This window comes from Gekko japonicus, unplaced genomic scaffold, assembly GCF_001447785.1.
Source record: "Gekko japonicus isolate JY-2015 unplaced genomic scaffold, Gekko_japonicus_V1.1 scaffold15, whole genome shotgun sequence".
Classification (NCBI taxonomy): Eukaryota; Metazoa; Chordata; class Lepidosauria; order Squamata; family Gekkonidae; genus Gekko; species Gekko japonicus.
The window spans coordinates 910,222-922,526 of record NW_015165830.1 but is presented as its reverse complement, the minus strand read 5'-3'; the positions used below and the strand labels follow the sequence as shown (position 1 = coordinate 922,526).

At 40.4% G+C, this 12,305-nt stretch overlaps 1 protein-coding gene across 2 annotated transcripts in view; it reads left to right on the top strand.

The window, feature by feature from the left end:
• The first annotated feature begins 5,733 nt into the window (after positions 1–5,733).
• ICT1 (immature colon carcinoma transcript 1) overlaps positions 5,734–12,305 on the top strand; it is a 9,932-nt gene continuing 3,360 nt past the window's right edge. The window contains exons 1-6 of one of the 2 annotated variants that reach the window (XM_015410758.1): positions 5,738–5,831; positions 6,013–6,332; positions 6,821–6,857; positions 8,476–8,535; positions 11,232–11,314; positions 11,883–12,052. In XM_015410758.1, the coding sequence (XP_015266244.1) occupies positions 6,138–6,332; positions 6,821–6,857; positions 8,476–8,535; positions 11,232–11,314; positions 11,883–12,052 (545 nt within the window). In that variant the 5' untranslated portion in view covers positions 5,738–5,831; positions 6,013–6,137. Of the gene's footprint in view, positions 6,333–6,820; positions 6,858–8,475; positions 8,536–11,231; positions 11,315–11,882; positions 12,053–12,305 lie in introns of both variants that reach the window. The other variant, XM_015410760.1, reaches the window with a different exon arrangement.

Sequence of the window (12,305 nt, the reverse complement as noted above, 5' to 3'; positions counted from 1 at the left end):
TGTGTATTTCTTTGCTTTCTAGAAAGAGGCTTGCTGTTTTCAATTCTCAACATGATATCGGTCAGGAAAACACTTTATTTAGGCATGAGAGAAAGTGGAGGAAAGACATTCCCTGCATTCTCAACATGATATCGGTCAGGAAAACACTTTATTTAGGCATGAGAGAAAGTGGAGGAAAGACTCCAGAATGCACATTCCCTGCATCTCCAGGATGGAGTCACCATATTAATAAAAAGCACATATTTACATGTGTAGGCACTGTCCACTCCAGTGGGCTGCAAATGTTTTCTATGTCCATCCTTGCAAATGCCATTTTTGATTTTTTGAACAGGTTCCAAAGTAATTACTCATGCAAGAGAATAGTATATTAACACTTAACAAAAGAACAGCTGTAGCATATTTTCCGTTCTTTCAGCAAACTGCCTACCCCATCATTTCTTTGTCCAAAAATACTACTGGCTTTATTATGTACAAGCACTGTTGTGTCTCAATCTAGCAAGCTGTTGACTTTCTACTAAGAAATAAAAAAATATATATCTGCTTCTGTAGTGTACTCGCATCTTAATGTTTTGCATCATACTACCAATCTGTTTGATCTTCAATATGGAAATAAAAACTTGAAATGAGTTGGGATTAGGGATGTACACATTCCACTTGTTGTGGGTCACCATTCATTCAGATTTGCTGCTATTTACAGTAACATTCTAAACAGAGTTACAGCCAGTTGATTTCAATGGACTAAAATGGTGTTGCTGTTTAGGATTACCCCTATAAATTGGTCATTCACTTGATAACTAGTTTGATATATGAAAGCTCGATTTCCTTTGAGAGTCCTTGGCATGCATGTTGCCATACAAGCACTAGGGCCTAGAGGGCTCTGTACTCCTGCATCCTACAGGGCCCAAATTTAGCCCTTTCTACACCTCTCCTCAAGTAGCACAGATGATCCAACTCTGCTACAAAGGCCACAGGAAAAGTAAAGGTCTTTTCACTCTGATTATGCTTTTGATGTAATTGGCATACAACAGGCATTTTGGAACAGGTTTGCTGTTTAACAATCTCGTAACTCCAAAACAGCCACCAAATTCCAAGTTTTTCTGGAATTCAGCAAGAACGCATGAAGCTGCTATATACCATTGGCCCATCAAAAGGAACCCTTACTGGGATTGAACTGGCACAGTGATAGATCCCTTAGATAAAGAAGAGTCAAATGCATATGGTTCAAAGGGCCAAAGTTTTCACTTGGCAAATGCTCAGGAAGCATGTTATTCAAATCTCCCACTGAAAAGTGGCCATTGCAATGTATTCCAAAGTCTTTCCTTTTGCCTGCAAATGCTGACCAGTTGGGATTACACACTGTCCAATCTATGCTGCTAATTTAAATGGAACAGGAAAGGACAGGTTGATGTTTATGCATGTAGTAGCAGTTTCTGATCATCCCTTTTATCATACAGGTATTAGCATCCTAGCCTTGAAAATAATTGTTTTGTGTGTACGAAGGATACCATAAGCTGTACTGTGGATCGGCTGGGCTCCAGAGTTACAGCCCCGGCCTAAACAGTATCACTGTAAACTAGACATGGACAAGCCACACCTACCAGTTTATTTTTGGTGAGTTCCTACTTAGAGGGCTATGATCACGACATGTAAGAGGATTTGAGAAGTCAAGCTTTTGCATTTGTGAAGGAGGTTAGATGGCAGGTTGCAAGCTGCAACTTGAACATCCTGATGACTGATTACATATATCGTGTGTCTACCATGTAATCGCTCAATAAGACACCTGCAGAAGTTTCCCAATACCAGTAGACATGGAAGGAACACACTCAGCTGTCTTAAGGGAGATAACTATCATCTTCAAAATCTAATTCCAATCCTCTGTGATATGTCTGACTTCTGTCTCAACATCCTTTTATAATCACCAGAATATTAATTATTTCAAAGATGTGTAGACGAATGAAAAGGAAGCTGGTAGATTTTGTAGTACCATACTGACATCAAAGAAACTAAGTGGCTAAATTAAAGCAACACATTAACCACTCTGAGAGCCAGTTTGGTGTAGTGGTTAGGAACTGGACTCCTTTTTAGCAGATGTTGGAACAACTGTTGGCCTGGAAATGTGAATATTTCTATACCATGGTGAGAGCAATCTATAAGGAACAATCTGCTAAAATGTTGGTAAATGGTAACTTTACGCAAAATATTAAAATTGGAAAAGGAACCAGGCAAGAATGTCCGTTATCCCCACTCCTATTCATTTTTGCCCTGGAATCACTAAAGAATATGATTAGGGAAGATACTGAAATTAAGGGACTTAGACTCAAAGGAGAGGAGTATAAATTACAAGCCTTTGCAGATGACCTGGTACTTATTTTAGAAGAACCTAAAACATCTATTAATTGATGTATTTCATATGTAATTAAAAAAATATGGACACTATGCTGGGTTGAAGATTAACCTTAAAAAAACAAAACTATTGTTAAAAGTTGCACTAAAGAACAAAAACAAGCAATACAAGATTGCTCAGGGATTGAGATTAAGAAGAAAATGAAGTATTTAGGAATAATAATAACTAATAGATGCAGCTCATTGTTCAAAGACAATGATATGAAACTTTTATTGGAAATTAAAAGAGATTTAGAAAATTGGAAACATTTGCAATTATCATTTATGGGAAGAATTGCAACAGTAAAGATGAATATTTTACCGAGACTGATTTTTTTCTTCCAAACAATTCCAATCATAAAAAAACCAACAATATTTTAAGGAATTAGAAAACTGGTGAGACAATTCATTTGGGAAGGCAAAAAGCCTAGAATCAAACTGAAAACACTACAAGACTCTAAGGAAAGAGGAGGATTTGGATTACCTGACTGGCAATTGTATTATAAAGCAGCAGCCCTTACATGGGTGAAGGAATGGATTACATTGGAAGATGCTGTTAAAGCTAGAAGGGCATGACTTAAAATTGGGATGGCATGCTTTTGTCTGGTACCAAAAAAGGGGCAATCATAAGTACTTCAAACAACATACATTTAGAGCAACATTAATAAAAGTATGGGAAGAAGCACAAAAGATGTATTATAATAAAACACCAAAATGAGTCTCACCACTAGAAGCATTTATAAATCCAATGACATTTACAAAGGAACAGATTTGGAGATACAAAGACTTGTTAGATAACCAAAATTGCTTGAATTGGTGGGAAAGAGTCTAGATACACAACAAAAATATTGGATTCTATGATACATCAATAGAACTAGATAAAATTGTGTGGTGCGCCAAAGGGAAATATATAAAATTATTTTATATGTTATTATTAGATATGAAAATGCAAGATGACGTTGTAAAAGAAACAATTATTAAATGGGCACAGAATGTTGGTCACAATATACAGCTAGAACAATGGTCTAAGGTATGGAAAATAAATATAAAACTCACAAAAGTTATTGCATATAAAGAAAATATATAAAATGTTTTATAGATGGTACATGACACCGGAAAAATTAGCTAAATGGTACCCAAATATGTCGAATGTAAGTTGGAAATGTAAATTAACCACTGGTTCTTTCTATCATATGTGGTAGACTTGTAAAGTTGTTAAGAATATTAGATATGGATACACGAAGCACTACAAAAAATACTGTGCACAAATATATCATTTATACCAGAATTGTTTTTATTAAATATCGTACCACAAAACTTTAACAAACAGGATGTATATATGATTTTACAGGTTGTAACTACTGCTAGAATTTTATATGCAAAGTATTGGGGAAAAGAAGAGATACCAACAATAGAAGAGATATTATATAGACTATTAGATGCCGTGGAAATGGATAAACTAACTTTACAATTGCAAGAAAAACAAGAAGGAAACTTTGAAAAGAAATGGGTGAGATTCTATAAATGGTTTGAAAACTATCTTAGAAAATCTAAAGAATAAACTATGAATTTAAAAAAAGATCATGACAAGAGAAAAATATTCTAAGAAGTAAGGTGTACCAGAACTTGATTCTTTATAACATGTGTATGTATCTCTGTGTGTGCATGTGTGTATGAACGCCCCCTCACCATAAAATCAACGCCTAGGCCAAACCGCTGGACCTAGAACCACAAAATTTGGGGAGAGCGCTCCTACCATGGTGTAGATGCTCACAAAGATGTGATTTTTAGAAATTTGACCCCTAAGGGGGTCAAAAGGGGTCAAATGTGCTCCCCCCATTGATTCCTATGTGGCTGCCTCTCTGCACCCCCCACTCTCTGATTGGTCAGCGGCAGAGCTCAGTGTTCTGAGGTAAAATAAACCAACAGTTACAGGGGACTGCAGAGAGCTAATGACAGTTGAGGAAATCAGGAGTGGCCAACAGCCACCTGTGAGGTGAAGCAAAGGTGCTGGCCCAACCTCTCTGATGGCTTCCAACACACTCCTCCCAACTCCTACACCTAACAGGCAGCCCCACCTCCACAGTGACTTCTAATACTCCTCCCCCTTCCTCCTCCTATGCTGGACAGGCAGCTGCCAGTCAGGTGTAGGAGAGGAGATGGGATGGCTTCCAATACAACCCCCCCCCTACACCTAACAGGTGGTTGTCTGTCAGGTGCAGCCCCACCTCCACAGTGGCTTCTAATACTCCCCCCTCCCCCTCCTACACTGGATAGGCAGCTGTCTGTCAGGTGTAGGAGAGGAGGTGGGGTGGCTTCCAACAGACAGGTGGCTGTCTGTCAAGTGCAGCAGCGGTTGCAGAGTGCTTAAAGCCATGAAGGAGCCCGCCCCAGCAGTAACGCCTTAGTGATCCTGCCAGCCCCGCCTCCACAGTGGCTTCTAATATTCCTCCCCCTCCTACACTGGATAGGCAGCTGCCTGTCAGGTGTAGGAAAGGAAGTGGGATGCTTACAGCTGCCGAGGAGGTTTGCTCAGCAGAATTGCCTTATCCTTACTGCTGGCCCAGCCTCTGCGATGCCTTTAAATACAATCCCCCCCAACACCAGACAGTCCAGTGTCTGTCAGGTGTAGTAGCAAGTGCTGCTGGCCCAACTTAGCCACACTCATCCATGATGGAAATGTACTCAAAATTTGTAGAAAACTGGTTTCCTTTATTAGGTCATTTAACTTCTCACAATGTGGGTTCTAGAACACTGGTTCATATGAACTTGCTTAATATCTGATTGCTCAGATGGTATTTTGAATATGTAGTTATGTCCCAGTTCCAAAATGTAACATAAATGATAAGGATTTTTGTAAAAAAAAAAAGGGGGGGGGTCGCCCCCCCCCCCCCCCCAATTCAATGCCCAAGCCAAACCCCTGCACTAAGAAACCCAAAATAAGGGGAGTGCATTCCTACCATGACCTCGACCACCCCATGAAGAGATTTCTGGGAATTATTCGTCCTAGCAGACAATGTTCCCTCTTAGCTGTACAGTCTCCTGAGCAAAATTTCTACTCTGTGAGTTACTGGCATTGAAGTTGTGAGCGAGCAATTTGGCCACTGCATCAATTAGTTTGCTCTGGAGCCCTCCTCCCTGAGCTAAGACAAAAATGTGTGAGCCGGAGGCTAAAAAACGGTGAGCTAGCTCACACTAACTCAGCTTAGACGGAACACTGCTAGCAGATCCAAACCCTCCTTACACGCCCCCTTCCCAGTATTGCGAGAACCCGGGGACTCGTGCAACTTTCGCGATATTTCCTTACCCCAGGAGAGCTTTGGTGCGGTTTCGGTTGTCGTAGCAACCACGCTTACGTTGGAAGCCGTGGGTAGTGAAGCTTTGTGCATGCCGAGGTTAGGAAATGCTGGGAAAGGCGCCTTAATTTAGGCTGGCAGTTCGGAAGGACGGTAAAACCATTTGTTCCGTTGTGGTCAGAACCTCGCATAATTCTTTCTTAGGATAGTCAGGATTTTGAATTGAATTGAGGGTTTTGCTAATTTTTAAAAAGAATCTGAATTTAAACGGTCATAAGAGTCATAATGTCGGTCCAAAATCATGCGGTTCGGCTTCTGAATCTTTTTTTCGCAGAATCAGATGAACATTTGTAGCCCTCGGAAACAGAAGTCGGAAAACGATGTTTGACCCGGAACGCCAGTAACGCGTATATAGTTCTGCAGCCGGAGACCTTTGGGAAACGCAACTAGCCCTCCAAGATGGCGGCGTGCGTCTTGCACTATCTGTGGCAAAGGCAGGTTCCGCAGATGTTGACTTTAGGAGCAGGCCGGAACGTCCTTCGCCGAGCCTTCGCTCTTCCTGCTTCCAGTTCTGATTTCCAGAGCGAATACTGTCTCGACAAACTCTACGGGCAGCAACAAAAAGGCGGGGACGACGGCAGCAACAGCAACACGGTAGTGGTTTGAGGCGTGGGGGTGGGGGATGGAGAGAAGAGTGAGAGAGTGTGGCCGATCAGGCAGAAAGAGTAGCGCTTGCTGGAATGTATGTCGGGTCGGGGGTGTTGCAACTGGATGGGTGGAATAGTACCTCAGTAGACAGAGAGGAGGTTTAGATCAAGGTTGATGAGTACAGCTTCCAAAATAAAGGGTTAAGTCACTGTTTCCAGCATCCCACCTATAAATACACTTAAGGAACACTAATAGTATTGTTCAATGCATACTATAACATTATGCTCATAACCTTTTATAAATTTCCATTTAATGATACCTGTTAAATGACTATAGGCCTAGGTGTGCAAACTAAAATCAAAATACCTTACCTGCATGCTTATAACATTTTTTTAAAATCCCATTGTTGCTTAGTTTTCTGTTTATAGATACAATTGTGTATTTTGTAATATCAAGTAGTTTTGCTTAACTACATGTGTCTCTGTTTTATGCAGGATTTTAAAAAAAAGTGTGTGCCTGATATTCCTGTAGGTGAGTTCAGAACATCTGAGGTAGACTTCCCTTTTTCTAAAATCAGCCCATCCATTTTACTTTCTTGTAAATCAGCTAAGCTATTTAATAGAAGATTCAGTTACTGTTACACAAACTGCAGATAAAGAGAAGAGATTGGATTTATACCCCGCCCTTCACTACCCAAAGGTGTCTTAGAGTGGTTTACAAACTCCTTTCCCTTCTCCTCCCCACAACAGACACCCTGCGAGGTAGGTGGGGCTGAGAGAGCTCTTGACAGAAACTGCTCTTTTTCAAGAACAGCTGTGCCAGAGTTATGGCTTGCCCAAGGTCATCCAGCCAGGTGCAAGTGGAGGAGTGGGGAATCAAACCCAGTTCTCCCAGATTAGAGTCCGCACACTTAACCACTACACCAAACTGGCTCTCTGTTTTAAAAAAATTTTAAACCATCAGTAAATATTGGTTTGTATTATATGACTTAGAGACACCGGTAACACACAAGCTTAGACACACTGGAACATTTCCTTGGTTGGAATGATTTCAGCCAGCAGAATGTGACTTTTTCACATACACACATCTTGCAGTCCGCAGAACTGTTCCTGGGGGGCAAACCTCAGGAAGAGTATTTTAGGGAGCATTTGGGGCTGCAGTAGGAGTGTGGAGATGAAAAAGGCATGTTCTGTGAGCAGAAATTGTTCCATCTGATGGATTTAAACTTATATGTTACCAGTAGAAACTCATGACTTAGGAAACCTATTTTAAGTTTCAGTTTACAAATTAAAATGTTGCTACAAAGTACCACCTTCATGTTTCATCTACCAAATAGTTATCTACTTAAATAAACATTATTTTTTTAAAATGTTCAACTATTGTATTGCCTGTTATCTCAGCTCTTCATGTCATGATATCTGTTTCATTAAGTTTCACAGATGGCCAAACTACTGGAGTCCCTACTGCTAGTGGACAGAGTCCCTATCTTAATCTTGTAGAAACTGAAATTTCATTTCCTGTCTCTTGTTCCAAGACATACTTAAGGTCCCTTGTTAGTTACTGAGGGGGGAAATTGCTCCATGATTTCTGCAATTTGAAATGCATTATGCATTAACTCTGCACTGAAATGCGTTTTCTTTAGAATCTAAGTAGAATGTTTACTTGATATTTTGATAAAATGGGTGGGAGTGTACTACAAGCAATTAATGCAATCTTAAGCATTCTGCTTGGGGTTGAAAATAAGTCTCTGTTTCTGACTTTCCATCAAATCTGGTTTGGATTGTAGATGGGCTTGGAAAGTGTTACAGTCACAGTATTCTAGAAAGTCAGAGTGCATATATTCTGTCTGACTTCAAGTGTTCAGTGGCTGCAAGCCTTAAAGTAGAGGAGTATGGTACCAGTAGAAATGGAGGCCTACCTCTGCAGGACAAGAAAAATGTTCTCTCAAAGGACTGTATCCGTGGGGTTCACTGTCTTGCTTCAAGAAATCGTCTCAATTCCATTCCTAGCTTTTCAGATACCTATATTACTATAAAATTATGTTCTTTTCCTCTTTATATACAAGAAAACATGAACAAATATGTTTTGATAATTACTTTTGCTGTGTTGCTAATCAGTGATTTTTCTTTTTTTCCTTTCTGTCTTCTAGATCGCTTATCTGTATCTTATTGCCGGAGTAGTGGCCCGGGTGGCCAGAATGTTAACAAAGGTACAGATATTAACAACATAAACAGGAAAAGCAGTCAGTGCCAGACTGTGTATCTAACACTACAGTTTTATGCATACTGACTTGGATGTAAGCTCCATGAATTCACTGGTATTTCTGAATAAAAATTCATATAACAGGAAGTGTTTCTCCCCTATCTAGATTAGTTTCACTTTCATTGTTCATTCTACTATACGAAAGGTCTAATTTAACCCTGTTTAAATCAAACTTGATAAACCTGAATACTACAGATCAACAACATATGAATTTCTGAAGCATTAAAAAAATAACTGGATGGTTTGTTTATTGTCAGGTGAGCACAGTTGGCCTGGCTGGGGCACCAGGGATGCCCCCGGTCCCAGTGCTGCCATGCTGGCACATTTGCCTTCTGGTGTAATGGGAGAAAGTGAGGGTTGGGAACTGGAAAACCCCTGAAGTGGCGTCACTTCTGAATTTTGCTACAGTTCCTCCCCACTTCCATCCACAGCATCAGCAGACAAGTGAGTCCAGCCATCTGGCCTGCCAGTGGCTTGAGGTGGCCCACCTAGGGCTCAGAAATTCCTTGGCTAGCCCAGCATGTTAGGCTGCTGTTGAAGACAACCTACAGACTGCAGCTGGTTCAGATTTTTAAAATTTATTTATGTTATTCATTGTCTGCCTATCTCATAGGGACGACACATAGTGAGTCAGTACAACCAATAAAATGGGTCATTCAGTAACTAATTTATTAGGATATTAGAAGACTGGAACCACCAGAAAGAACTGAAGCATAGCATAAGTATTAATTGACACATTAAGCAGTACGGAAATTACATAAATAGGATCCTACTTACCATAAGCTATGCGCAGCATTATAGACCCCACAGTCCCTAATCATTTATCTAAGCAAGTTTGTAAAACCATTTTGTACATTGCAACCCTATTGCCTGCACAGAAAAGATGTCTTGAATAGTTCAGTTTTGCATAGTTTGCAGAAAGCCAGGAGAGTGGGAGTTTTCCTGACCTCCTCAGGCAAATTATTCCACCAGGCAGGAGCCACAAGCATGTGTATGGGCAGTTGTTGATTCTGCCCATTTGCAGATTGGCACCTGCTGTTACTCCTGCTGACTTGAGTGAAGTTGTCATGATGGAGAATAGGGAGACAGGCGGTGCTGCAAATAAAAGGGACCAAGACCATGCAGGCCTTTGTGTAATAGCTAGTACCTTAAATTGAGCCTGGTGATAGGTGGGCAGCCAATGGAGCATCTGCAGAATGGGAATAATATGTCTAGCTCCAGATAATAACTGAGCCATGGCATTCTGGACTAGTTGGAATTTCCGAGTTGGTTTTGAGGGGAGACCAATGTACAGTGCATCACAGTAGTCAAGTTTCAATGTTATTGTGGCATGGATCCATGGGGCCAGGTCAGGTGTATCTTATGGGCTAGGCTGAGTTGTTAAAAAGCCTTTTTTGCAGCTGCATTAACTTGCTTCTCCAGTAATAAAGCCGGATCCAGTATGACCTCAAGGCTTTTAAGTGAGCCTGCAAGGGTCAATTGAACTCTATCAGAAGTGGAGAGAACAATGTCTTTCAAGAATGCAGCAGCCCTGTTATTGTCAGGTGCTAGCTGATTGGAACATATATCTTGCTTATCTTAAAGCAGCTACATTGGCTGCCAATTTATTTCTGAGGCCAATTTACAGTGCTGGTTATGACCTTTTAAAGCTGTTTACAGTCTAGATCCTATGTATTTAAATGAGTCTCCTCTCATATGTCCCTCTAAACCAACTGCAGTTCTTTGGCTGTTCCCAGCCCATGCATGTTCCATTGTTGCTGCCTCTTTGTGGAACAGGCTACCTGGGGATGTGAGGACAACACTGTCTTTAGACCATTTTTTTTTGGTCTGGGCTTTTAATGGGGTATAAATTGCAGGTATGTTTTAGGGGGAGGTATCTGGTTTTATTTTGTTTTGTTGATTGTAATGTTTTAATTGTGACTTGTAAGCCGCCTTGAGCCACAAGGAAGGGCAGGACACAGACATTTTAATAAAATGCCTTTCCTCCATCATGGATCCAAATGAAGCATACACAAGTACTAAAGTGGTCCTATGCAGGCACTGATTCAGTCCTGCTTAGCTGACTTGCTATGTCATGTGCCTTCCACCCGTACCCTGGGACTTACTTCTGATATTGCCAACAGCCTGGAGAAAATGTTGTGTCCCTTTAATAGAGGTGTAATGGCTGCTATTTACCAGATGGTGTTATTTATCTCCATGCTATGAAAAGTTTCATCTGCCCATTTCCATATGTTGAGTTCCTATTTTTATATATATATATATATATATACACACACACACACACACACACACGACTTTATTGCTTTTCAGACAACCATATGGTTGACGTATGTTGAGTTCCTATTAAAGGTTTCTGCAGGTTGTTGGCAACTACTTTCTTTAGAATAACAGTACATAGGATTGGAACTGTTGCTATATGGAGTTGTTAATACTTTCTACCATGACAGCAATTGCTTTCTGAAAATGCCCTGCAAAGCACAGGTTCAAATTACAAAAACATGATGCTTGTTAATCAGATCAGTTTATGGTAATAATGACATTAAGTGAACATGAAGCTCTGAACTACAATTTTGGGTAAGACCTATGACTTCTAAAATCTGTTTCTAGGAGTAATTTATTTTGATGTTTACTTTTCAATCACAGTGAATACAAAAGCAGAGGTCCGATTCCATTTGGCATCCGCAGACTGGATTACAGAAGATGTGCGACAGAAAATGGCAGTGATGGTAGATTTCATTGTTCACCTTTTCCTTTTATTGATTGATTACATTTGGATTCCATCTTTCTTCCCTACCTTTCTTCTCAAGGTAGTTTACATAGGATCTCTGGGTCTCCCATCTGGACGTTGACCAGACCCAGAACCGTTCAATTGCATCAAGGCTGCTGTATTATGTGCTCCTTAAATGTACTCTGTGGCATATGTTTTTCCAGATGTTTCACATACCATTTAACCCATCAAGTTATTGTTTTAGTGTTCTAGTTTTCTGTAGCACAGAATAAAATAAAGGTACCTTGAGATCTCATTTAGGGTGTGGGGAGGGATATACTCTCCTTCCAATTACACCCCCCCCCCCCAGTTTCCTTGTGAATTCTGCAGATTCAGTTTCTGCAAAAAGGAAAGCCAGTGTTAATAGCTAAGTTCACAACCAGACTATTTTTTCCTATAAAATTGAACAATCAGGTTGCTGACCATTGCAACTCTGTCTGTCTTTTCTGTCAGTTTCTTTCAAAAATGCACATTTTCAGAGTTGATCATTATGTTGTCCATAGGAAAATATGTTTATTTTTCCTCAGCACAAGAAAAAGATCAGCAAATCTGGGGAGCTGATTATTACCTCTGAAGTGAGCCGCTATCAGATGAGGAATTTGGCAGATTGCTTGCAAAAACTCAGAGACCTGATTGCAGAAGCCACTGAGAATCCTCAAGTTGTATCCAGAATAGATGCACAGATCATCAGAGGCAGGTATAAGAGTCCACAGTTTCCTTAATACTTCATCAGTTTGCATCAGCAGCTGCCTGCTAATATCATGTTAAGGATTACTTACACAGCTGGGTGGAATCTCCTGAACCAAATATTAGCCAAGCACAGGAGTATCTGGTCTCCAGCATGCATCTCAAAAATCATATTTCCTAATTAGGGCAGGGAAGGTCATCAGTGAATCCAAATGTAGTACATTAAACAAAGAAAACATCCCACTGTGTCATTTTTTTTAACC